At 49.1% G+C, this 25,987-nt stretch overlaps 1 protein-coding gene across 10 annotated transcripts in view; it reads left to right on the top strand.

Annotated features, from left to right (window-relative positions):
- Positions 1 to 20,563, top strand: part of ILRUN (inflammation and lipid regulator with UBA-like and NBR1-like domains) — a 103,122-nt gene extending 82,559 nt beyond the window's left edge. For 2 of the 10 annotated variants that reach the window (XR_014062078.1, XR_014062075.1), the window contains 3 exons: positions 2,097 to 2,425; positions 12,404 to 12,623; positions 17,343 to 17,561. Coding sequence is in view for 4 of the 10 variants with exons in the window: in XM_081520089.1 (XP_081376215.1) it covers positions 2,097 to 2,425; positions 17,343 to 17,378 (365 nt within the window). In the remaining 6 variants the exon portion in view is untranslated. Of the gene's footprint in view, positions 1 to 2,096; positions 2,426 to 11,438; positions 11,656 to 12,403; positions 12,624 to 14,011; positions 14,507 to 16,638; positions 16,807 to 17,342 lie in introns of those variants that run through there. The other 8 variants (XM_081520089.1, XM_081520087.1, XR_014062076.1 and 5 more) reach the window with 7 other exon arrangements.
- The last annotated feature ends 5,424 nt before the right edge of the window (positions 20,564 to 25,987 follow it).

Genomic DNA, 25,987 nt, shown 5'->3' with positions numbered 1-25,987 from the left:
GTGTTACTAGCAGCGTTAGCTTCCTCTTCACCATAGGTAAAAAGAGTTGCTCATTATAGAAGTGAACAGTAGATGTCACTGCATCTCCACTTACTATGGCTCTGGCTCAGTTTATTTGGATACAACGAAGTTCTTAATACAGCTTCCAAATCACTAACCTTAAATCAAGTATTTATGGCTATCTGACAGTTAAGATCCCCTTCCTCAGATATAGAATTGAAAATTGAGAACAAACATAACCCAGGGGAGTTTTCTTCAATTTCCTTTTTAGTGTATTTGTTCTAGGCTTACATATTATTATATAGTAGTCCTCCGCTTATCTGGGGGGGTATATTCTGAGACCCCTAGTGTGGATGCTGAAGCCACAGACACCACGAGCCCTATATACACTGTTTTCCCTGTACATACCCAACTGTGATAAAGCCTGATTTACACATTATTCACATTAAGAGATTGTCAACAATAATATATTTGAACAGTTAAGACAATATACTGTAATAGGTTATGTGAATGTAATCTCTCTCAAAATAGCTTATTGTCCAAATTCAACACCGTTTCCATCTTAGCGAAGCACTGATCACCCGCTGTGGCTCTCACTTTTGCAGTTTAAAGTGTGACAGCAAAACTAGCATGAGTCTCTTTTCTCCTTCACAGTTCATGATTAGAAGATTTGTTACCGTGAGTCTTAGCAACCTCAGTGTATGGTTTTTCTTTTCTTTCCTTATTCAGTTGAAAACTTTTCACCTTTTCAGTTGACGCATGTTATGACTTCTGTTTGGCATATCTGAATTGGCTAGCATCAATACTCTTGCGCTTTGGGGCCATTATTAAGTACCATAAGGGTTACTTGAGTACAAGTACTTGCTGACAAGGAAAGGAAAATAAAGATCTGAATTATCACCAAAAGTCCTACAATGGATCTTTCAAAACAAACCTGTTATGGTTTGAGTGTAGATGGTAGGGTTTCCATATCTGACAGAAAGGCGAAGTTGGTGTTAACTTGAATTATTTTAGAAAGCCTCGGGGATACTGAATTTGATATCTTTTGAACATGTTGTTGAGTTGCTCAGTCGTGTCCGACTCTTTGCAACCCCATGGACTGCAACACACCAGTCTTCCCTGTCCTTCACCATCTCCTGGACTTTGCCCAAATTCATGTCCATTGAATCAGTGATGCCATCCAACTGTCTTATCCTCCGTCGTCCCCTTCTCCTCCTGCCTTCAGTCTTTCCCAGCATCAGGGTCTTTTCCAGTGATTCAGCTCTTCACATCAGGTGACCAAAGTGTTGGAGCTTCAGCTTCAGCATCAGTCCTTTCAATGAATATTCAGGGTTGATTTCCTTTATCATTGACTGATTTGATCTCTTTGCTGTCCAAGGGACTCTCAAGAGTCTTCTCCAGCACCACAGTTTGAAAGCATCAATTCTGCAGCTCTCAGCCTTCTTTATGAACCAACTCATAGATGGTGAAAATAGCCATGGTGATATCTGTTCTCATATGTCAGGGTTAGTGCTGGTTTTCTCCTGGTATAACTATTAATAGTTACCTTGTTTACTCTGAGTTGTCCTAGTTTGGATAATACTTGGTCACTCTAAATTGCCCAAAGAGAGGGAGGTGATTAATAAGTTGCAGTTCTAATAATTATAGGCACTTTTTTTTTTTTAAATAAACTCAAGAGTTATGCCTGCCCTGAGTTTTCTGAGTTAAATATCTACAAAATAAAGCAAAACCCACGAGCTTGTAATTCTGGAAATATTGCTTTTGGGTTTGTATATATTGATCATTGTTCTCTGGGGTAATGATTTTCAAATATGGTTATGCATCAAAATCAACTAGGGACCTTTTTACAGATAGTTTCATGGTCTCAACCACAGACCTCTACTGATTTTGTACCAGAGTTTGAACTTGACATTACTAAAAATGTAGAACTGCATGCAATGCAAATGTAGTAAATCACTCTGTCAGTAAGCTTCTAAACTAGCATGTAGAGGAACATTTCTTTGTGTGGTTTGGATGGTATTTGGGGTTCTCTGTGGTGGCTGCTTTGAGCCTTGAGGGTATGCTGGGCGTTGACATGAGTTGCCTTTTTGTTTCAGATGTCATCTGGGTCATTCTCAGTGTGGAAGTGGGTGGACTTTTAGGAGTCACGCAGCAGCTGTCATCTTTTGAAACGGAGTTCAACACACAGCCACATCGCAAGGTAGAAGGAAACTTCAACCCGTTTGCCTCTCCCCAAAAGAACCGACAATCAGATGAAAACAACTTAAAAGACCCTGGGGGTTCCGAGTTCGACTCGATCAGCAAAAACACATGGGCTCCTGCTCCTGACCAAACCGAGCAAGACGAGAATAGACCCTCACAGAACTCTGTAAATGTGTCCCCCAGCAGTCCCGCAGACAGCTTATCAGTAGTGACTCACAGTAAGGTAGGTGCCCTCGGAGAAGAGGAGAAGGGGTAGGTGGTGGGCGTTGGGATTTGTGATACCCCTTCTGGCAAACCTAGAAGCTAGAATGTTCTTTAAGACTGCTTAGGTCTCCTGCCAATGCAATAGCACAAAAACCTACCCCTTCTCCCCTCCCCCCCTCCCCCATCTCCAGGTCCTATGGGTGTTAACTACTCCATCCACATTTTATAAATACTGCTGTCTCTCTGCTCTGGTTTGGGTGTTGAAAGAACAGAGTTCTTTACCTTTAGCATTTAAAAAAAAAAAGTCAGAATATCACCAGGCGCTCTTCCAGGGTAAATGGGCACTAAGCGTAGAGCCATGGCACACCTTTGGAAGCGGTTCCTCCTCTGTTTTTTTTGGTTTTGGGTGGAGTGTTTTTCCTGAAGAAAAAGACAGACTCAACTATTTATCCTACATGCTGTTGGGCTTCCACTTTATTTACCTAGTTTCCAAGTCTTAATTGTCTTTTCAGTCCTTTATGGCCCAATCTGCCTCCTCACCCACAACCCAGAGTGGCCCAGGTGATATTTTGACTTTTCATGTGTGCAGAATAAGTGAGAGAATTGTTTGTTGAGTTAACCGTAATTTTAAATATTCTGATTGTTCTAAGACTGTCTTCTAGGTGTTTGATCTCTTGATGTGCTTCTCTATGCTTGCTGATTACACAGTGCCTTCCATACTCTGCTAAGGGTGATGACGGTTCCTGCTTGGTTTTGGTTGGTTGAATAAAGCCCTGCTGCTGAGAGCTAACTGTTGTAGGTGATTTGTGGGGCAGGGCCTGTGAGCACTGCTGTTCCTTCTTTGATTAGCAGTGTGATGCATTAGGCTTAGCCTCCCACTTAGGGAATCGTGTAACTGTTAAGTCTTTGCTTGCTTCATGCTGGCATTCACCCTCAATATTTTAAAAATAAAATTGATCCTTATTTGAGGGACAACTTGCTCTGTTCTAAGAATGGCATTTTTCTGATCAGTGCTTTATATGTGGTCTAGATCCACAGGCAAATTAAGAAAAGAAACTTGGTGATGTGAACTCTTTCTCCACATGGTCTAGTAAGAGGGACTTCATTCAGTAGAAGTGTAACAAGATTGATTTATTAGTTTGATGGTCATTATAAAGGATTGTGTGGAATCATGTTAGTTGTACAGGATATAAGAAGTAAATAGGGGAGGCGGTGGCTTATATTTGAGGAAAGTCTTTGCGTCTTAACACTCTAACGAAAGATTTTTCCTCTAAGTTCCTATTGCTCCAGATATCTCTTCCTTAAATTTAACCTTTCAGGGTATGGCTGTTCCAGGTGGTACAGGCCCTAGGGTAAGCATGCCCTGTTAGAAGGAGAACTTTGAAGCACTTGAGTGTGATGTGAAGATGAGAGTTGCAGGAAGCAGAACCTGTTGCTCCAGTGCTTTCTGTAATGGAGGCCCCTCCCCCAGTTGAGCTCCGTGGCTCGGCCGGCCGTCACTATAGCTTGAAAGGGCTGCTGCTCCTGGCCAGAGTGCCGCGCTTGTTTTCCTGGGCTGTGAACTTGTTAATTGTTTTTTGCTCCTTTATGGCTTTAGGGACTGTTGCCTTTTAAGTCTGTCATTGCCCTGGCCTGGGTGGAGGTTGGGGCTTGTTTCATAAACTCTGTAGGATCATTTAGAAATAGCATTTGCAAGAACCACAGAGAAAAGTTTCTCATTGCAGATGATATCCAAGACTGTTGCATTGAGAATGTGGCACTTGGACCCCAAAGAGAAATCAGAGCCTCCTTTTCTTCTTAAGTGAATCAGAATCTTATTCAGAAAGCACTTGTGTGAGCACTAGCAAGTCCTCCGATAGCATTTCTGGCTGAAATGGAGTCAGCTCTGCCTCTGAGGACTCCTTAGAAATGGGGTAGAGTATAGACAGTCACCAGTAAGGATTTATCAGCACATCTCGGCACTAATGTACAAATCAGTGTACATTATTGAATACGGAGAACCAGCTAGCAGTTCTCGGTACAGTGGGGGAGATGAAACACGCATGCCATTCAGTCCAAATGAAGCGTGAACTTGGTCAGCAGAGCAACGTACAGTCAAAATGTATGATTTGTGTGCATGGTTGGGAGTTAGTTAAGAAGGCAGAGATAAAGGAGAGATGGAGCTGATGTAAAAGCACAGATTTAGAAAGACAGGCAGGATGATGATAGAGCAGGTGCAGTGCTGAGGGCAGAACACTGAGTAAGGGGTGTGTGGTCAGGAATTATGAGTAGGGGAGACATTCAGTTAGTCGCGATGTGTTCCTTTAGATGAAAAAATTTGGATGGAATAATTACAAATGGCTCTGAAAAGAATTGAGACTATAGTTAAATGGATACCTTCAAGCAAGAATCATTCATAATTCTAAGCACTTGTGTTTGGGCTTCCCTGGTGGCTCAGAGGGTAAAGCATCTGCCTGCAATGTGGGAGACCTGGGTTCGACCCCTGGGTGGGGAAGATCCCCTGGAGAAGGAAATGGCAACCCACTCCAGTATTCTTGCCTGGAAAACCCCATGGATGGAGAAGCCTGGTGGGCTACAGTCCATGGAGTCACAAAGAGTCGGACACGACTGAGCAACTTCAGTTTAAGAATATAGATTTATTTATTGATAAAGCAAGACTGCTTAAGGTTCTGAAGGGGTGTACTTGACCAAGTGATGAGATCAAGTAGAGACTAGAGTTATTTTTTAACCATTCCTGTGTGCCAGGTATGGTACCAAGTACTTTACATATATCATCTCATATTTTGATAAGAAAACAAAAGCTCTGAGGGGCTGACTTGCCCCAGTATCACACAGCTAGTGAGGGACAGAGCTGGGATTCCAGTCCAGGTGCCACATTACTGAAGGTATTAGTAGGTGACCCTGGGCTTTGCTTAGATCTTCCTTTGTTTTGTTTTTACTGTGATCAAAAGCATTAACTGAGTGATGACTAGTATCATCAAGGTGTGAAAGACACAAAAGTTGAAGTAAGAAACTCTAATGTAAACTGGGGGTTGCCTGTGGCATTTTTGGAGGGAGAGGGGAAGAGTTCCTCTATTTACTGTCTTTACAGTAGTGATTTCTTTTTTTAGTTGATAAAAATAAAAACTTTTTAAACTCTCAGGGTGCACCAACCATGTGGTGTTAATCATAAATAGTCCCCTTTTATTTATGAGTGAGTGGAAAGACTGAGATCGCCCCCTAGAAATCTAGAGTTAGAGCAGGGGTATTCAGTTCACTGCAGGTGCCATCTTTATTGGATAGGTTGGCGGAGGACCTGGAGCCCTGGTATCAGGGATCACTGAGTTGGCAATAGATTTGATTTACTCTAAAGAAATTCCCTGCCTGTCCTGAAGGCTGGAGAGAGCATGATGCTCTGGGAAGCCCATGACCACAGTTTTAGGAGACCGGTCCAGTTTCCTGCTGCTTCCATAGTTACAGTTTAACTTGCTAAGGTTGGTAGGATGAGATGAAAAGATTGCTCCATGCACCTTCTGTGAGGGCTGGGTAGATAACAATGGCACATCTGTCAGTGCCAGGAGCTGGACACCCCGGGAGCCCTTCCCCTGCCTCCCTTGAGTGATCCCAAGCTCTCTGGACCCAGCGCTCTGTGCTGTGGGCAGGTAGTCAGGGAGCTCTGAGTGGGAACGTCTGTCCTAGCTCCACCCCTCAACATCCCGAGGGCCTGGGCCCGCCCTGTGTGAGAACTGTCAGAGGGAGTCAGAAAGGTGAGTAAGTATGTGCTGACCTGCTCCAGGGATTCATAAATCTGACTGCTTTTGTTAAAAATTGGCTGGCCTCATTGTCAGCTCAGTTGTGGCTGACCTGTCCCAGATGAACAGTCAGACCAAGTATGGGTGAAGGTTAGGTGCTGTTTTAATGAACCCTTTTATTTGATTCACTCAAGGGCCTGTGAGGACAAACAGTCACACTGTTGACTCAAGGCTAGTCTTGCCATGAGTTCTAACGGTGACTCATCCCTGGAGGCCGGGATAGCTTCTATTTGGACAGTGTTAGATAGTAGCAGAAAACAATCTATAGAGGTGTGGAACAAGAAAATAAGTCCTGTTGAAATTAGATACTTCTTTTTCTTACTTGTCAGTAATTTTTTAAATTTTTCAATGTTTTTTAAGAAGGCCTTACAGAGGAGTAAGATACAAACCAAATGGTCTTATTCAGGGTAGCTGGAAATATGAGTATGACTGGCCAAAACCAAGGGCCTGCTCTTCAGGACAGCCCAAATGCTTGCTTCCTTACTCTTATCAATTGAGTAATGATTTACATTGGAGGAGCTGAAAAGAATCTCAAATTCATTTATTCATTTTGTTGCTTGGACTATACCTCTTATTTTGTATTGGTTCTTTTTTTTTTTTTTAATGTTTGGAGCTGCTGTTTGTCATATACTCCTCCTTTAAACTGATTACAGCCTGAACCACTGTTATTACTTCCGCCAAGTGCTGGTTCAGAAGGAGAAACATGTTATTATCTTTGGGGGAGGTTCCTCGTGCTCTTCGAGCGTCAGCCACTGCCGAGTGCCATCTGCCCTGCCTGCCCACAATTTCCACCTGCTCCTCTTTCTCTCTCTCTCGACAATCACCCTTTAGTATATCTTGGATCTGGAGCTGAAAAAGTTAGTCTGCTTTTATTATATCAGAAATCACCTTTCTTCTAACCTACAGCGAGGAAGAGCTCATTTCTCTTTGCTTAGGTGAGGGTTTAGACACGTAGGCAGAGGATGAGATGGTTGGATGGCGTCACTGACTCAGTGGACATGAATCTGAGAAAACGCCAGGAGATAGTGAAGGACAGGGAGGCCTGGCGTGCTGCAGTCTGTGGGGTTGTAAAGAGTCAGACACAGCTTAGCCACTGAACAACAGCAGGAGGTTATAGGCAGAAGTTTAGAAAAGGCAAATCTTCTGCTTTATGGGCCTGAGGGTGTAATGGCTTGTGGATCTTATTACCTACTTTGAAGTAGCCAGTCCAGTCAGTGTAACATAATAATAATAAATGATTTAATGGAACTGGGCCCAATATTTGCTCAGTTCAGAGGGCACCGAATTTGACCCACAGGCTGGTGGTTGGTGCCCTTAGCTGGGCTGCCGGCGCTGGAGGGCAGCACGTCCTTCCCGCCGCCTCGTGCTCAGGTGTGGCCCCTTTCCCTGAGAGGTTTAAAGATGGTGCAAGGAAGCTGGAAGGAAAACTGCGTCACTTGATGCTCTGTCCAGCTGTATTCTCCTCTGTCGAGGGACAGCTAGCAGAAGCATGCACCCGCCCCCTCTCCTGTGGGGGCCAGTGGGAGTGTGGTAATCAGTTATATAAACTCATGGAGCACTTACTCTGTGCCAGGCACTGTGTGGAGGACTTAAATTATCAATGTACATAGTATAAGGAGCCAAGTAGTTCTACAAAGTTTCTTATAAAAAACACCAGTCACCTCCCTGCCTCCCGGCCCCCAGAGGCAGAGGCAGCAGCCTGACATCTGTTTCTTTTAGTCCACACAGCAGGGACATGATACAGGCTCTGTCATTATCCCTGTTTATAGCTGCTGAGACTTAAGGTACACAGGTTCCATAACCTGCCCAAGGTCGTACAGCTCGAAAGTGGTAAAACCAGGATATGAACAAAACCAGTTCTTTTTGACTCCTGAGTCTGCTTTCTTGACCATCTACTGCCTTGCTTCCTAGTTACAAATAGTATTCAAGTACATATTTTTATTGGCTGAGCTTCAGCTGTGGGCTTGGAATAAATAGCATGCTTTCTGTGGTACACTGCTACATTTCAAATGAGAATCAAGCCAATTATTGACCAGATATTATGTGACTTCTCTACTGCTAAACCCTCCTCTCTCCACAAAGCTGCTATCTCTGGCAGCTACAGAAATCAGCCTCTCTCTCCAGCATGAATAAAGGGAAATGATTCCCTGGAACCTTGTGGTCACTTGGGTATAGATGTTTGGTGACACTAAAATTTCATTTAACTCACTTTTGTGACAGCAACACCTTGTCTGTATTCCTTGACTGTGGCCAGAAGATACAGTCTCTGGAGGTTTTTTCATTTTCCTGTAATGAATCTAAAATCTCCCCTTGAACATACTATTTTAAAGCTAGAACATGCTTAGGGCTGTCTTACTCCCTTTAAAGCCAGATTTTGTTTCTGCAAATGCTATCTGGACAATAAATATTTTACAGTTAGTATGAGCCCTGAAGTGGAAGTTTACGTGGTTTGTTCAAGACCAAAGTGGGTAAGAGAAGGTAGAAGGAAGGGAAGTTGTGGGATGAAAACCAGATCGTAGAAGGATTTGTGGATCTTTGTGAAGCTTGGGCTTTTGCCCTGAGGAGCAGAGGTTGGAACCATTAAAGGATTTTGAGCAGAAGGGTAATGTGATCTGACTTCATGTAGTGAAAGATCATGCTCTGACACTCATGTGGAGAGTAAAGGACAAGGATAGAAGCAGGGGACCAGTGGGGAAGTTAGTGCAATCATGTGGATAAAGAGAATGGGCACTTTGTGCCAGAGTGGTAGCCAGATAGGTTGGAGCAGTGATCTGTGTCTGGGTCTGCTTTATTAGCTAGAACGAACAGGATTTGCTAATGAGTTGGAAGCATGATGTAAGGGGGAATAAACAATGACAACAAGGTTTTGGCCTGAGCAACTGAAAGGGTGGAATTGCTGCCCATGGAGAGAGGAAAGGCTGTGGGAGAGATGGGGAGAGACCAGGAATTCCATTTGGAATACATTGGAGATTTCCATAAACATCCAAATGGAGGTATCAGGGAGGCTGTTGTGGATCCAAATTGGTAGTATGGTTTAGGAGAAAGGGTTTGGTGGAGATACATATTTGGGAGTCATTTCATATGGATGATAGCTGACACTGTGAGCCTGGCTGCAGTCCACAAAATGATGAGTCTGTGTTGAGCAGGGTTCTCTCAGCCAGCCGAATAAAACTATTGGCACTTTAGGTCAGATGAGTCTTCTTTTGTTGCAGGGAGGTGCAGGTCTTATGCACTGTAAGATGTTCAGTAACACCCCTGGCCTTTACCCACTGGAAGCCAATAGCACCTCCCTGGCCCCAAGTGTAAGGAAGTTGTCACTGACTTGCTCACATTCACTTGCTCAAATGACTTGCTCAAATTGGGGGTAGGCAGTGGGCTGGAACTCAGGGAACGCAGTTTGAGTCTTATGTTCTAGACTACATTATGCTGAGGCCTGCTGGCAGGAAGGAAAGTTTGTTTGCTGTTCTCTGAAGGTAGTCTCTACACTTATGTCAGGTGGTAGAGACCTTCTTGTTCATCTTCAGGAGCACAAAAGAATTCGTGGCCAAGGAGAAAGCAGTGCCCAGCAGCTGAGGAAGCCAACCCAGTTTGCTGGCAGATTAGCACATTTTATACAGAAGAGGTTTGCTAGGAAACTCTGGTTGAATGATATTAAGATGACTCCCGTCTGAGAACCCAGAGGAACCCGTAACGTCTTCCCAGTCTTTCTGGTGTTTGCATTGGCATGGGTCATATGTGCATTTTAAAAATAAATTAAGCAAACACCATGAGCCTTAGAAAATGTCTTTTGTTGTTTGTAACATTACTATCTGAAAATAAAAAGTTATCTCCAGGAACTCCCTTTTGTACCTCAACAGCTTCAAAGCTGAACGTTCAGCTCCATCTTCTGTGCTTTGGGGCTCTGAGCATTGTTTTAGCCTGAGCTGACACTGGGCAGTCTTGTAACTGAAACAGAGCTAGTATTCCCATATTTTTACTTCAGTCGTAAGGATATATTCTTTTCCCTATACTCCGAATTTAGCATTTTAGTATCTGATGAAAATTCTCAGAGTAGGACTGTCTCAATTCACAGGTTCAAACAGGTAGTTCTGATTCAGAAACGTGAGGACGTGTGTCGTGCAGGGGTTCTCAGCCAAACCTGCTCTGACTCCAGCAGGACCATGCCCAGTGTGAGAGCCGGGCGGCTGTACATCAGGGGCCATGCGGGCTCCCTTAGAGCTCTGCTCAGGGGGACCCTGGTTGAAACTGTGGGCATTCACGTGCAGAAGCCTGACTGTCCAAGTGCTTGGGCTTTTTGCCATAATTTCACCACCTAAGGGCAAGTCAAAACTAACAGGGGGCTTTGGTATTATTTAGTCAATAAGGGACATGTCCTCAGTTGCTCAGCCTGTGCTAATCCTTCCTAATCTTCAAAGAATTTACTGTCTGATTACATAGATGTGACTAGCTCATAGGAAAGAATGAGACCAGTAAAGATGGAGTATATTGAGTTTTAAGTGCTCTTGAATTTGAAGGAAGGAGAAGGCGAGGTTTGGGAGTAGCCAGGAAACTGGTACCTTGATGAATGATAGTTTCATCCTGAAACTTCCGTGGTGGTCCAGTGGTCAGGACTCTGTACTTGCATTGCAGGGCCTGAGTTCCATCCCTGGTCAGGGAACTGAGATCCCACAGGCCGTGCAGCATGACCCCCCCACCCCCCCCCAAAAAAAAGAAAGTAGAATGATAGATTCAAACTGATTTGGAGGAAAAAGGAACCACATGCAGGAAGGCCCAGAGGCATTCACAGGCAGCGTTCATGGGACACCAGCCAGCCTGACTGCTGCGTGAGGTGTGCTTAAAGAGGGTGGGGTGAATTTTGGAGGACAACCTTTGAAAGCCAAGCAAAGGAGAGTTCACGTTTAATGTGAAAGGAAACTAGAGTGCCCGCAATGCTTTTGAGCAGGGAAGTGGCAAGATGAAGCCAAGTATGGCTGAAGGAGAGAAAGTTTATTCTCCCTCGGTCAGTCAGTGTTGGCCAGGGTAGGGGAGGTGATGCTGTGAATCCACCGTGAGAGAGACGGGGGGAGTACTGGGGCTTGAATGGAGACTGCGAGCGGAGGTGGGGCCCGCAGCCGCACCCCGTGCCTCAGGGCCCCCGCAGGGTGGTGCCCGTGGCCGCGTGGCGGGGAACTTGGGTGAGCTGTCCCTCCTTTGAGGTGTCCTCCCCAGTGAGACTCGTATCACTTCTTGCTTCCTTTCTAGGAATCTCCTGTGCCCTAGGAGATGGCCATGAGAGAGCTCTGTCTGCCAGCATGTCACCTGGATTCTAGCACACTTGCCAGTACATGAGATCTTGGGGGTTAGAATTTCAAATAGTAAATAGCCTTTTCTGAAGTCTTTAATGAAAGGGGAAGTTGAACTTAGCCAATATCCTTCATCCCCTTACTGTAGGATTTTCAGTAATACAGTTTCATTCGCAGTGATGTTTGAGTTTTGTTCTTTGTGGTGATTTTCTTGATCTGTCGGGAGGTAGGCGAAGGCTCTGAAAGCTTGGTCCTAGGGAGCTTGGTAGGAGGGGCGAGTGAATGACAGAGGAAGATGGAGGGAGTGGGTGGGTGGGTAGAGGGAGGATAGAAGAGGTCCCCAGCAGGATTGTAGAAATTAGTTAAGAGCAACAGAAAAACTGTCTTATCGAGGTAAGTATAAAAAATGCTTTATAGGGCTTTTAAAACACCGTGCTTAAAACTGAGTTAAGCTTTTAAGCACAACTTTGACACAGAAGGCTGTGAACTGAGCCTGTCCCATGAACAGTGCATAAAAGTACATTTGTTTTCTTTTCTTTGGCTGATTCTCACACTTAACTTCAGCCACTGCATCAAATACATGAAATTTTGAGGACTGGCACGTGAACACAGCTTGAACACCAAGGTGAAAGCGTCCATGGGAGTTCCCGGTGCCGGGCTGGCCCTGCTGTCAGCACTTCTCAAGGGAGAGGCCTTGCTCCATGTGCTCCTGAGAGGAGAGTCCTCACTGCGCTGCCCGTTGCTGCGGTACAGACTTGACTTCTAATTAATGAGAGACGAATAGGTTCCATCAGGGCTTGATCAGTCCCTGGCCCTCACCAGCCAAGCCAGCCCCGTGACAGGGCCTCACCACAGCAGATCTGCAGTGCAGGATCGGAACAGAACTTAGTACTAAACCGTGTATTCGTCTGTGTTTGCATTCAGGGCACATAAGCAATACAAAAGAAGTGCGAGGTGGGCAAAGCGTTGACTGGGGCTGGCCCAGGGAGAGAGAGGAGGAGCGCCCAGTGGTGGTATCTGATGCTGCCATCAGGACACACCGTGAGAGCATGCTATTTCACAGCCATGCAGCAGACACTCTTGCCTTTTTATTAACCAGCACGAACTTTTTTATTTATTTAAATCAAATCACAAACAAAGACAGGTATGTGAAAGTTTTGTGTTGTGATGCTTTATCTAAACGAGCTTTCATATAGAAAGAGTAACCCCAAAAGCCCTCATAAGACATCCTTGTTTCATTAGGAATTTTAATCTTTTTTTCTCCCCTGGAAGGTTAAACAGATGGCTCGACAATGCCGAGTATTCCACAGTTCATTCATTCATTTTACTGACACCTGGGTCTTCACTGTATGCAAAGCACAAATAAGTGGCAGAAACAGGTTCTGCCATCTTGAAAGGGCGACTTTCTCTTCTAATAGCACGATCTTCCTACTGGTAAACATTAATAAGTATTCTAGCTGAAACAAAACTAGTTTCCTGGGATTTTTTTGTACTCCTTTTTGGAAAAGTTATTTTGATTTCTGTGTAATTTTAGGAAGAATTTAAAGATATTGTAGGTGCCCATTCACATAAAATCAGTGGAAACCAAATCACTGGCTTTATCAACCATTGTGAAAAACAAATCATATAGTTTTATTTTTAGTTTTGCTTTGAGCCCAGGCCCACAAGTACTAGATCTTAAATTGTCCTTTCAGAAGATTGTGATGAATGAAACTGAGCTTGTCTGTTTATGTCTACAAGTGTTCTCTTTTAAAAATATTTTAGGAGGTTAGCCAAGTTATGGCTCACAATGGTTATTACCTTTCAGAAGCACAGTCAAGGACCTGGCGCAGCTACTGGAATCCTCCAGCTGGCCTGAGGCCAGAGTCTCTTCCCAGACGCCCACAAGCAGAGAGGCCCCTCCATCTTAGCTGGCCAGTGTGGGCCTCGAGCGTTTTAAGGGGACTCACCTGCCCCGTTGCCAGTAGAGTTGAGGTCCCAGGGCTCACAGCTGTGACAGTGTCCATCGAAAAGCTTAGGGAAGCCTGAGGCAAACAGGCAGCACCTCAACCCCTGTGGACCTAAAGGCCGCCACTCCTTCGTCAGGACGCTTTCTGGTCCCTTAGCAGATGTGGGGCCTCTCCTAAGGCCCCATTTGAAAAGCCATTTCTTGAAAAGAAAATTGAAAAGCCATTTCTGCGCAAGTTGGTCCTGGGGGTTTTAGACAGACCTGGAGAGTCAGAGAGAGGAGTTCTGCTCTGGGTTTTGTCACTCACACTCTCTGTTGGTATGCCTAAATCCAGCCTTGCTGCCAGGGATGTGGTAAGAGATCCTCACAGAGAGGAGGGTAGCCTTCTGCATCAAACTCATTGAGCTTTGTAATTACGCTGTGATGACCTCCTTTTCTGCTTGTTGGAGTTTAACTCTGGGCTCTGTGGTACCATCTGATGCATCCATCCCTTGATCTGTTTTCCTTATCAGTGGCACAGCGGCTGTAGAAGAGATGTCAGGGATGCCAGACTAATGAAAATATTTGGCATTTGCTTTTCCCAGGGGTAACAGTTGAAGAGCCGCTAGGTCTCAGGAAAGAGTGGACACTTACCTGTATTGCCAAGTCCTACTTTTAGACTGACGTTGGAGACATTAGCCACCAGAACCTGTTACACGGGGTCTTGGAACTCCAGTGAAACCTGAAATATGGATGAGCCTCTTGTTTTGAATATACTTCCATCCCACTCTTAGGAAAGGCACTTCCTGCTTGGCTTCCTGCCGTCGGACACGCTGGACAAGCTGTTCTTGGAATCTCCGCCAGGCTTCTCCTCTGTGACTGGTGTTGCATTGCTGTGTTCTGTGATCCATTTGTGATGCCTGTAATCCTGCATGTGGGGAGTCTAGATGGTCAAGTAGTTTCGAAATAGACTCAGCTCCCTCTCTCTTCCTTGAAGCGATAGTAGTTAATCTTGGGGGAAGGAAGATAGAGCTTGTTCTACAAGCCACGTTATTGTACCAATTAAACAACAACTGCAATATGCCATTCTCTGGATGAAAGGGAATTAGGTGGCATTTTTCTTTCCAAAAAGCACACAGCACCTCAGTCAGTAAATAGGGGGTCAACGATAATTCTTAATCTAAGCTAGTTAAATACCACACTGCATAGTCTAAGAACCAGAGTGTTCAGGTGGAAATCTGGAAATGCCTGTATCTATACTCCTCTCTATGCCAATTGCTTTGGATCCATTCACTTTATCTGTATTTGGGAATGCACGACCACTCCTTGGCAAAGTCATCAACTCCCTTCTCCAAACATTCCAGACAAGTCACAAGGCTAGTGCTTGCTTTATAAAGGCCCACATGAAGTGTGTGAAGCTTCCGTCTGGAAAGTGGTCTAATTCATGGTAAAGGGGAAAAAAAATTCATAGAAGACAAAAGCATGTTTGTTTTTCAGGGCTTCTTTTCTCTGTGCGTGTTTTCCTGCACGAAGCCCTTTGAGCACTGTGTTGGTTCTAAGTCTTACAGGGATCTAAGCCTTTGTCGCTCTCCTTGGATTGTTGTTTGTGAGTGAACGTTGTCAGGAAGTAGTGAGAGCAGTGTGTTTTAAGCTGCTTTAATTTCCACCTCTGGGGCGTGTGACCCTCCAGCCAGGCCCCACACCATGGGGTCTGAGAGACCTTTGCTCATATTGCCCACACTTGACCAAGTGGATGGGTCTGTGGCCACCGAGGTAGTGACAGCCTCCTGGCAGCACAGTGAACTGGGGGCTGGCAGACCTGGCATTTTAACCACCACCGCTCCGCTCACCAGCTCTGTGCTCTCAGTCAAGTTACTACCTCACTTCTGTGAGCTTGGAGAGCATGCTTACCCCAGTTTATCTGTGTGAGAATTCAGGAGAACATTTTCACCTGCTCCAGCAGCACCCAGCACATAACTGATGCTGTATCATTGTTGGCCTGTCTATCCCCCATTTTCACCTCTTTGGCAATACCACCAAGCAGCTCGAGACCTGTATCTGATCTCTCGAGGCTTTTTATGGGGGAGGAAATAAAAAGACAAAAAGCAATTTCAGTGTTTTCCACTGGGGGGAAAAAAAAGCTGAAAACGTGAATTTCATGTTCCCTATTCTTGGCAGCTTTGACCTCTGGTCTAAATAAGCATGATCAAAGGGCTTTTTTTTTTTTTTTCTTAAAACACTGTTTTTCAGCCTCTTGAGTTAGGTACTTTGAGTCAGCTCCTAGAACCTTAAATCTGTAAGTTTAAAGGAGCAGTCAGAGATCCTTTGAGGGGAAGGGACTTTACTCAGGGCCACTTGGAGAGCTAAGTGCAAAGCCAGGAGCAGAACCCAGATCTCCTCCCGCTCCTGTGGAACCCGCGGCCCACTGCCTCGGGAACGAGTGCGAGCTGTGCTAACCGCCCCCAGGAAGCCCACCCTCTCTGGGACCTAGGAGGCTGTGACCAGATGGGTGCATAACCCGGATGCATGTGTCCCCAAGTTGGGTGGCTGTTTAAAAACTTGGTATAGGGGACTTCCCCAGTAGTCAAGTGGTTAAGGCTCCACCTTTCAATGCAGGGAGCACAGGTTCAATCCCTGGTCGGGGAACTGAGATCCCACATGCCACACCGTGTGAACAAAAACAACAAGAAAAGCCTGGCTTGGAAAGGCCAGCATTCTTGTGACTTGACAGGGTCTGGTGCTGCAGGTTGCAGTCTGAGAAGTACCTGTCTTCTTTCAGTTATTAATTCAGTGGTACTTACTGGGTGCCGATAAGTACTGCTCAGGGACAGGTGTGCTAGAAAGATGGCAGCAAACAAAAAGAGATTCTGTTCTAATCATTGGGATCCATGCAATTTTTTACATTTTTTTCCAAAGGAAAGTGTCATTTTTTAAAGAAAACCAGATTCTAGCCATCCACGTCTTTAACAAGCTAATGGTCCAAGGGCCCTGCTGCTTCTGAGTCAGCTTGGGGTGTTGGACCTTTTTGTGAGGCTAGTTCCCAGTTACCTTTGCCCGCCCAGGTCTTGGAATTGACCGCGTCTTTTCAAGGCGCACGCTTCAAGGAGCGGTGGAGCGAGGAGGCACGGGACGTCCTCCAGTGAATTCATGCAGCCGCTTTTGGTGTTGGCACCTCTTGGTGTCTCATTCTTAACATAAGGGAAAAGTGAGACTGTGGTGCTTTCTCCACCAGCCAAGCAGCAGAGAAAATGCCTTTGGGGATTTGGAACAAACCTTATCATCATGTGGCCAGGGAGAGGCAATGTGAAGAGAACAAAGATCAGACTTGACCTTGAATCTACCTACGTGACTTTGAACAAATCTCCTCATGTGTGCAGTCAGATGGGCATCGGTCAGACGGGTATAATAGCACTCACCTGGCCTTTGGGGTGAACGGTAAAGACAATGTGCGCCAAGCCCCTGCTGCTGTGCCTGCCCTAGGTGCCTGTGGGACGGCTGCTGTTCCTACTCCGGTGTGTGTGTTGTTGATGTTTGTGTGTGCTGTCAGCCCACAGTAGCCTGCATCTGAGGTTAAGGTGCGGAAAGTGGTGTCCAAGGATCTTTAGCAGAGATGTAAGGTGTTGTCAAGACGGAAGGAAGACTTTGTGACCTGGGTGGAGGGAAGTTGGTACCAGTCGATGTAGAAGTTGAGAGATGAGTCTGCCCACCAGCCTCAGCTCTCGTGGATGATGTATTTGAGGGGGGACACTCGGCACCTTGCCCTGTGCGCGTCTGTGGCCTCCTGAGGGTTTGCGTGGCAGAGTCAGCCCTCGAGCCGTGTTTGTGCCTCGGGGCTTCCTCCTGGCTCACTGGGAACTGTGGGTTCTGTTACTTGGGTTGGTTGTCTCGTTGTCCCTGCTGTGTCTGCCACCACTGACTGTGTTCACTCTCTTCCAGGGGCTCCACGGGCCTTACCCCTTCGGCCAGTCTTAAACGGGTGTCAGCAAGAAGAAAAAGTAACAAAAGACAGAAGGCTTGACTCTGGGGGGGGCGGGCAGGGGGTTCCTCTGGATTGCAGACCACATCGCATGGACCCCTGGCTCTGATCCCCGTCCTGGAAGAAGAGGAAGACGCAGCAAAGACTAGTTTTGAGTAAACTCAGTGTGCATGTGTGAATGCCGAGTCGCAGGAGTGGTGTTGAGGCTACCAAGAAGAGATCCGTGAGCCACTTTGGGCTTTGTTTATTAGGTGTCAGTCTAACAAGTAATTAGGTTGCTCGGGAAGGAAAAGAAAAAAATGTTTAAATGGGGGAAAAAAGCCATCTTTTTAAACAAAAATTATTTTGCCTACAGACAGGTTGTAGTTTTGAGCACATGTTAATTTTTTTCCCCTCTTTCCCCACTTTTTTTTTTTACTATTTTTTTTTTTTTTTTTTTTAGATAAGGGATAACATGCTGTTTATAGAATAGCTGCTTGCTCTGGAAGCGATTCAGGTTAAAAGCTGGTGTGGCCTGCTCGGGGACCGTGGGGGTCCGCGCCGCAGGAGGACGCCCGCCGCGCCTCCTGACTCCTCGAGTCTCTGACCCCGTTTGTTTTTAATGGCATCAGCCAGTGTATTACCACGCTTTTCCTCCTCTTTTCTCTTTAATCTGTTGATTTACACCTTTGACATTTGTATTCGTCAACCCTGTGGCTTGTTACCACCAGAACCTCTCCGAAGACCAGACTTCCCTGTGCGGCCAGCAGTGGAAGCCTGGAGGACAGAGCGCAGGTGACGAAGCTTCTGAGGCCGAGAGGTGTCCGCCTGCACACGTGTGTAACAGCTCAGATCCCTTCCCTTCCCAGCCCCGTCACGCTCACTGCTCGGCTCTCTGGGAGTCTTCGCATACGGCGGCTCCCCATTCACTCTGGGAGCGGTGCCTCTGTGCTGCGTGCGTGCGTGTGCACCATGTGCAGCAGGCGGGTGTGAGGTGCCCGTGCTTCTCTGTTGTCACACAGCTCCCTCCCCCGTGTCTCCCTGCCCTCGTCCTGTGTGGTGTCCGCAGCCTGTGAGCAGAGGCTGGGCTGTTCAGGTATGAAAACGTAGCCCCAGGTGGGGGACTTGCCACAGGGAAGGGCCACACTTACTGACCGCGTGATCTTGGAGACCACGTTTTGCTGGGAATGAAAGGACCCTCGCCCCAAGCAAGATGCTTAGTGACTGGGAGGAGGTGGGCTCGGGGCAGCCCAGCGGAGCCCGGGCGGACGGGCCGGCTGCTCACGGGAACGGGTGGCCCCACGGGTGCCCTGTGGGTTCTGAGCAGGCTGGGATGTGGACGCCTCCATGGGGGGCTTGAACCAGGCCAGAACAGCTGTCTGCCAAAGATACAAGAATATGCAAAGGCCCTCTTCTCTTCTAAGCCCCTCCTTCCCTGAGTCTTGGCTGGTTTGATCGCCGGGATATGGATCTAGGGTGCGGTTGCTGGGTCACCTGCCTGTTGCCACACCGTCCCCCTCCCCGGGGGTGTGAACCGGCAGGGCGACCAGGTCGATGAGCAGCTGCCAGGGGTCATATAGCCTGGGTGTGGGTGAGGGTCTGCCTGCCTATCTGTCTCTGTCTGGGTGTCTGAGTTCCGAACATGTGTGTGGTTTGTGCCTCCTCATCCTCTTCTGAGACTGTTTTTTTTTAAAAGCTTGACTGTGAGAGAAAAACTTGTATGAAATTCCCCCAATGCCTCCCCACCTCCCCCCAGATAAAAGGGGGAGTAAACTCTGGTCCACTGGAGAAACCCCGAGGGAGGGTGGAGCCGGGCACTGGGAGGGTGGTGCAGCTGGGGCTGGACCAGGGCTCACACGGGGCATCTACTCTCTATGCACACAAAGAGCACCCCATTCCCAGCAGAGTAGAGGGGAGTCTCTGCCCGGTGCCCAGGCCACCACAAGCCCGAGCCAGGGGTTCACGGTGGCTTTTTGTTTGAGGGCCCTATTAGGTCCAGACTGCCGCCACTGTTGGTGCCAGCCTCCCTGGACACTGCTGCCCTGGAGCACACCCCCGCCCAGCCCCCTCCTCGCTTGCTGGCATCGCATCTTCAGCTGCCCACACGGGATCGCAGGAGGCTTTACATCCCCTGGTTCCCGACCTCCTGATCTACCCCACACCAGCCGCCCCTTCCCCTCTTCCCAGGGGGAGCTGCCTGCCGTTTGTTACTCAGCGTTGACTTCACAGGTCACTGTCAGTGGGTCTGGCCCTGCCTGGGGCTCCTGCTCCTCCTCTTGCTTCTAGGTAATCTCACCTGGCAAGGTAATTGTCCCAAGCATGTTGGCTTCCCTCCCAAGAACAAAACCATTTCTGTACACGTCTTCAGAGAGGTGGGCTCCTTGCCGAGACCAGAGCAAGCGCAAGCTGTGGAGTAGGGGCGGGAGGAGCCCGAGGTTGCCCCGGGACCTGGAGGCCCTTGTACCATCATCTGTCTCCTCTCCCTGATTTGAGTTCCGAGCAAGTCCTGGAGTCCCTCTTCTCCCGTCCTGGTGGGGCACCAGAGGCTACCCGCTCAGTTCCTCTTGGACTCTGTACCAAATGGGCGGCAGCCGCCGTCCTTCAGGACCTGAGTCCAGCGGGGGAGGCAGAGGGGCTCAGGCTTGCGAGGAACCTCTCTGTGTGCATGGAGTGAGGTGTGTGTGGGTGTGTGTGCACGTGTGCATGCTTTTTTTCTTTTTGCCATGGGGACAGTTGAATTTGGGGCATTTTTCTACAAGAAACAAGCCTTCTCTCTCCGATCAAGGACTGGCCATAAACTTTAGTCCGTCAAAGGCACTTGTAGCCAGAAAAGAACCTCACCAGGACAGCTGGTGTGGCCCCAGGGTGCCAAGGAGGGAGGAGGGCGTAAGCATAAACACCTCCCCAAATCGAACGTGAGCCCCGGCAGGAGAGGGTGGTGGGGTTGCCAGGCCCGGGAGGTGCAAGCCGATTCCCCACCCCACCCCGCCCTGCCTTTTCTGTTTCCCTGGGTGAATGCTGGAGCGGCTTAGCTGCTGCCTCGTCCTGGACACTGGCTTGTAGCAAGCTGTGTGGGTGTTCATGGTGGGGCCTCATGGTGCCTGGGAGGAGATGAAGATGAGGAGGTTTTTCCTTACTGTATAAATGAATATTTGTATGATTAAATTAACACACACCAAAAAAAAAAAAAGAAAAAACCCTATTTTCATGTGTGTCAGTGATTTTATTGCTTCCTGAAGTCCCTCTGTAACCTGCTCCGTGACCCTGTAATGGGACCAGAAACTCCTCCCAGTGGCCTTTAGGTTCCCAGGGCCCCTACCGTGCATCTGTTAGGCACTGCTCCATCCCCAGCACAGATGTACCGGTTAGTGTGGACCGGCGGCGGGCACTGTGTGGACACGTGCTGCGTGTCAGGCCTGGCGCATGGGTGTTAACACTGAGCACCACAGCCTCTCCTACTGGAGAAGCAGACAAGGGTGAGTTGGGACTGGACTTATAAGAGAAGGAACATTTTCCCTGATGTGTTTCCTTAGTGGTTCTGGTTGATTTCAGATTAGATACATTTTTGCAGACTGATCTGGGAGCCTGAGAACCATTTAGGGCCCACACTCCAGGCAGTTGACTAGCAAATCTGAATCCTACCCGCCATGTACTTTTGTGAGACAGACTTATGACCTTGGCCAGGAGATGGTGAGCCAGGTTTCAAGGTCGGTAGCATGAAAGAAACTTCATTGACAAATACATTAGCAAATGGTGGGTTCACTAGATCCATGCTTTGAGGACTTTTGGGAACTCAGAACTCAGCTTTGTCCTCAGCCACATCATTCTGTGTGTGTTGAAGGGAAAATGAGATCAGAGGGGGAGGAGAGTTTCTTGTCACCCAGTCTGGGACCCAGCACATAGGCTCCCAGATGCTGGTGTTTTCACTTAATGGCAGGCCCTAGGTTGGGCCTTCACCCTGTCTAGCAGAGCTGAGTGTTCTAAATGGTGGCCCTGGCGCTGAGCCAGAGTCTAGGATGTTAGGTATGGGAGGGGGATTCCCCAGCCATTGCCCTGCAGGCAGTTCAGTGAGGGAACCTGTGGCCACAGATTACACGAGACAGGCGCCACAGAAGAACTGATCTCGGCCACAGGGTCTCTGTACAGCGTGACCCGGGGCCCAGCATGACGGAGACCGGCCCAGAGACCCCTGGGTGAGCACCTTGCCGCCGCCCCAGTCCTGTCAGTGCACCCGCATCCTGCTTCCTCCCAGATACCCACGGCTGTTTGTTTTCTGCAGAAGAAGGGCCCCCACCCTGTCACCTGGGTCTTCTGGCAGCTCAGACCCACTCCCAGGCCTTCCCCCAACACCTCCGCCGTTGGACAGTTATTTGCTTGGCAGAATCTGTTTGTCTTTGGGGCTGTAACCTGTCAAGAAGTCACCAGGCCCTGGGAGAAAGAAGCAGATTTGATGGTAGCTCCTGGCCAGGGCCATTCCCACGGGGGCTAGGTGACAGGGAGGGGGCACTCAGCTGAGCTTTTGTCTGGGGGTGCGGTGGGGGAGGTTGCAGTGGTGTGGGCCCAGCCCTCCAGGCAGAGCAAACAGGTCCTCTCGGCCACCTCCCTGTCCCAGCTCAGGTTGTACTGGGCGCCTCCCACCCTGTTCTTGGGAAGGGCCCTCCTTTACCTGCTTCCTCTGACCTGACCACTTTCCCAGACACCACCTGGTGTCCAACCCTGTCTGGCGGCCGAGAGAACAGGCTCCAAGGGCACTCATGGCCACCCTTTATTTCAAAATGGGAGTAGAGCATGGAGCCTGAGAAGGAAGTGGCAGCCCACTCCAGTATTCTTGCCCAGAGACTCCCATGGACAGAGGAGCCGGCAGGTTGCAGTCCATGGGGTTGCAAGAGTCGGACACAACTTAGCAACTAAACCACCACCACCACCACCACCAGAGCAGGGAGCGGGCAAGGCTCCTTGAGAAGGGAGAGGGTGTGTGAGTTTGGGAGTCAAGAGTGTTCAGAGAATGGATTCTGACAAGCTAGCGTGACTGACATATGGGTCTCTTATACCTCCTCTGTAAAATGGAGATGTATTGGTTTAGAAAGCAGGACTTGGGTGGAACTCACAGGTATTTTAAAATATTCTGAGATTCTGTGATCTGGAACAGTGCTTCTCAAACCTGACTGTGTTAAAAATGCAAATTCTGATTTAGTAGATCCTGGGAAAGAGGGCAAGATTCCACCATTCTAACAAACACCCTAGTGAATGGACTCAGCTAGTCCTCTGACTGCACTTCGCATGAGGATAGTAGGTGATGATCTGAAGGGGTTCACCCCCTGCCCCACCGGCCACCTGGGCTATGAGACCGAGCCACATCTAGCCAGGGCTGTGTTGTCCAGACCCATGAGAATTTGAGGGAGCTGGAATCATTTAGAATGGTAATGTTCAATCTGGGCCATGGTTCCCCAGCATTTCCCAGGGTTTATCCAAGGCTGTGATTTCTGACTTAAATATTATTTCTAGCATTATGTTTTTCCATCACAAACAATAAATGTCTGAGTGTCCACCATAATTGTGGTGCTGTTGGCTGACCAACTCCTATTAAACTGTTTATGTGGATGACCTCATTTAACCCTTACAACCTTCCACAAGAAGCAGACCACCTGGCGCTCAGTTTGTGAACAGGTAACCCTGGAGTGTTCCGACTCCCCGGGAGACCGGTGTGAAGGCTGGGAGCATGGTGTAAGCAACCTTGACTTAGTCCAGGGGTGTCCAGGGGGCTCCTCTGAGGATGCTGAGGGTGCAGAGATGGCGGATGGACACACAGCCCGCAGTTCAGCGGCGAGGTTGGGGCAGGAAGCATGGTGTTGGGAGAGTCATCAGAGATCATTTAAAGCCTCAGGACCAGATGAGGTCATCAAAGGAGTGGCAGTGGACTTGACCCCATGGGTCACATGCTCCCTCTGCAGTGATCTCTGACCAAGGAGACTTCCTACTCCAGTGGCTAACACTCTTGTGCTCCCAGTGCAGAGGGCAAGGGTTCAGTCCCTGGTCAGGGGACTAGATCCTGCCTGCTGCAGTGAAGACCTGGCATAGCCAAATATATTTTAAAGAAGACTGCCCCCCACCCGCCCCCGACTCGTATTCTCACGGCCGTAGTGCACCTCTCTACTGTCCGATCCCCATCCTGTCCCTGACCCCTGTGTCCCTGCGGATGTTTATAGAGTCACTGAGGGACTGGATGGAACCAGGTGGCTGGCGCCTGGGGGAATGAGATGGGAGCCCCAGGAGCTTGTAGCTGAGTTCCTGTGGCCCAAATCCCTAGGGCCCCAGAGCCAACTTCTAGGAATTCCTCCAGCTGAGCTGTGGGAAAGGGAGAAGTCTCAGAGAGGAGTGGGGCTGTGTGCCTGGGGCCCAAGGAGCAAGGCCCTGTGGTGCCACGCTCACCTACCCCGGGCCCACCAGCCCTGGCCAACAGCCAAGACGGCTGGGCCGTCATTGCTTGAGGGCTCTGAGCAGCCAAGGCCCCCACACACAGAGGGCAGTGGGACAGGAAGGGTTGGGGTCGGGGGGCAGTGGAGAGAGGGGACTCCACTGAGCTGTGAGGGCTGTCTCTGAGCCCTGAGCTGAGAGAGAGGCGGGAAGGGGTGGGGGGGTGTGGAGGGCAGGAGCAGTCCCTGGGGGTGCTGGGAGTGCAGCCACTTTGGAGCTGGTGCGGGTGGGCCCGTGGCCCAAGCCTTGTCTGGAAAAGATGGGGCCTGCCTCCCACGCCAATAGCTTTTCCAAATCCCCACACCTCCAGGGCAAATGTCACCTCAGCTCTCGCCACCAAGCTTGGCTTTAAATCTGGGCCCTGCTCTTTCTCTGCTCTGTGACTGCTCAAGTGTATGTCAGCCCTCGGAACCTCACCTGTCCTAACCTGTAACCGAGAACAGTTCTTGTTTTCCAGAGGGATCATGAGAATCAAAACCCTTCGTAAAAGTTTAGCATTGCATACCCAGCGCAGGTGAGTGTCCAGTATGTGGTGGCCACTGTTATATTTTTGTGACCCTCCAGATGGAGGTCCAGCTCCTGAGGAGAAGGGGACTGGACCCATTTGGGAGGTGGAGTCCAAGAAATCCACAGCCTGCTCAGGAGTCTCTCCCAGGACCACAGCAGATCCTTGCGCTGAGGGTATGCCTTGGTCTGGGTGGGAGTTGGGAAGCAGGGAAGGACTGTTCTGGAAGAGGGTCCAGTTCCCTCTAAGAATAGACTCGAGGGGGAGGAGGCGGTCCTCAGAGGCTCTCTATGCGTGTTGAGTGAGGCAACGACCACGTGTGTAGGAGACACTGCCTCATGCAGGACTGGCCTGACTTCTGGAGGCGGACACTGCTTAGTCTAGCGCAGACCCCAGACTGCGGGGGCTCCTGGAGAGGGGTCGGCGAGTCACAGGTGCACTCGAGGTTGAGAACGACAGCCCAGAAGCCTATGGGAACTGGTTCGACCACTGCGGTTTACCAATTCCAAGGGCGGAGCACTGGGGCTCACACGTTTGCTTCCAGGTGCCTGCAAGGACCTGTATCGGGGCCAGGGACGCAGGCCAGGCCACAGGTGAGCACCAAGGTAGCATTGGCATCCCACCCTCGTGGCATTTCCTGCTGTCAAAGGCACCCGGACCCCCTGAACATCTCCAGCTCTTGCATGCTTCTGTCTTCACTTACCTCTCTCTTCCCCCACATCCTGGCTTCCTGGCAGGTTGAGCATGCTTTAACCAGGAACCACAAGGGTATAGGCTTGGGGCTGGGGCAGTTGTTACCAAGATAGGTCAAGAGGGCTGTCTGTGTGTGTGTGTGTGTGTTGAGCCTCTGCCAGGCCCCCTGATGTGGGTCCTCCAGGGCTGCTAAAGACATGTCCCTGAAGGGGAGACGGGCGGAGTGGGCGCGGGTGGGGAGTGGCTGAGTGTCCTGTGAGAGGAACCCGCGCAGGAGGGTCTCAGAGAGCCAGCCCTCCCTCAAGCGCCTTGGGTTGGGAACAGTGACCATTCAGTGCATCCCCAAACGTGAGACCACAAAGGGCCCTAGAGGCCAGCGAGAAAGGGCCTTCTTTCCCCAGGGTCCCACGGTCAGTGTCGGCCGCACCAGCTGCCTCCAGGACACCTGAGCCAGTGGGGGAGCCAAGGTCCCCCAGGGAAGAGAGGGGATCTGAGGTTGGGAAGCAGGAAGTGACTCCGGCTGGCTCCAGTCCCCAAGCCAGGCATCCAGGCTGGGGGTGTCCAGTGGGGCCAGTCGTGGTGGTGGTTGAGCCCCAGGGGAGGCAGCCTTGGCTCTGGGGACTCATTTGCATGGACCGAAGTGGAATTTGCATCTTTGAGAAGTTCCAGCTGTGGGAAGGGAGTGGGCGCCAGGAGCTCTTAGCCAGGCCTTCTGTCTTCCTGCCTCCCTCTGGATGGGGTGGGTGTGGGGGAGCAGGCCCTGTGCCAGCCAGCCGCCAGCCTCACCCAGGGTGAGGAGCTCAGCTGAGTCCCAGTGCCCTCGGCCCTGTCCTGTGTGGAACACGGGTTCAGAGGAGCAGAGCCGTCTGCGTAGCTGCACACGCATGCCCTCACTCACCGCATGTGATCCAACATACATGTGCAGCTCTGTGCACCACTCACACGCAGGAACGT

The sequence above is a fragment of the Giraffa tippelskirchi genome, chromosome 8, assembly GCF_054371585.1.
Source record: "Giraffa tippelskirchi isolate mGirTip1 chromosome 8, T2T-mGirTip1v1.2.pri, whole genome shotgun sequence".
In the NCBI taxonomy this organism is placed as follows: domain Eukaryota; kingdom Metazoa; phylum Chordata; class Mammalia; order Artiodactyla; family Giraffidae; genus Giraffa; species Giraffa tippelskirchi.
The sequence above is the reverse complement of the archived record's forward strand: the minus strand, read 5'-3'. Positions and strand labels throughout refer to the sequence as shown.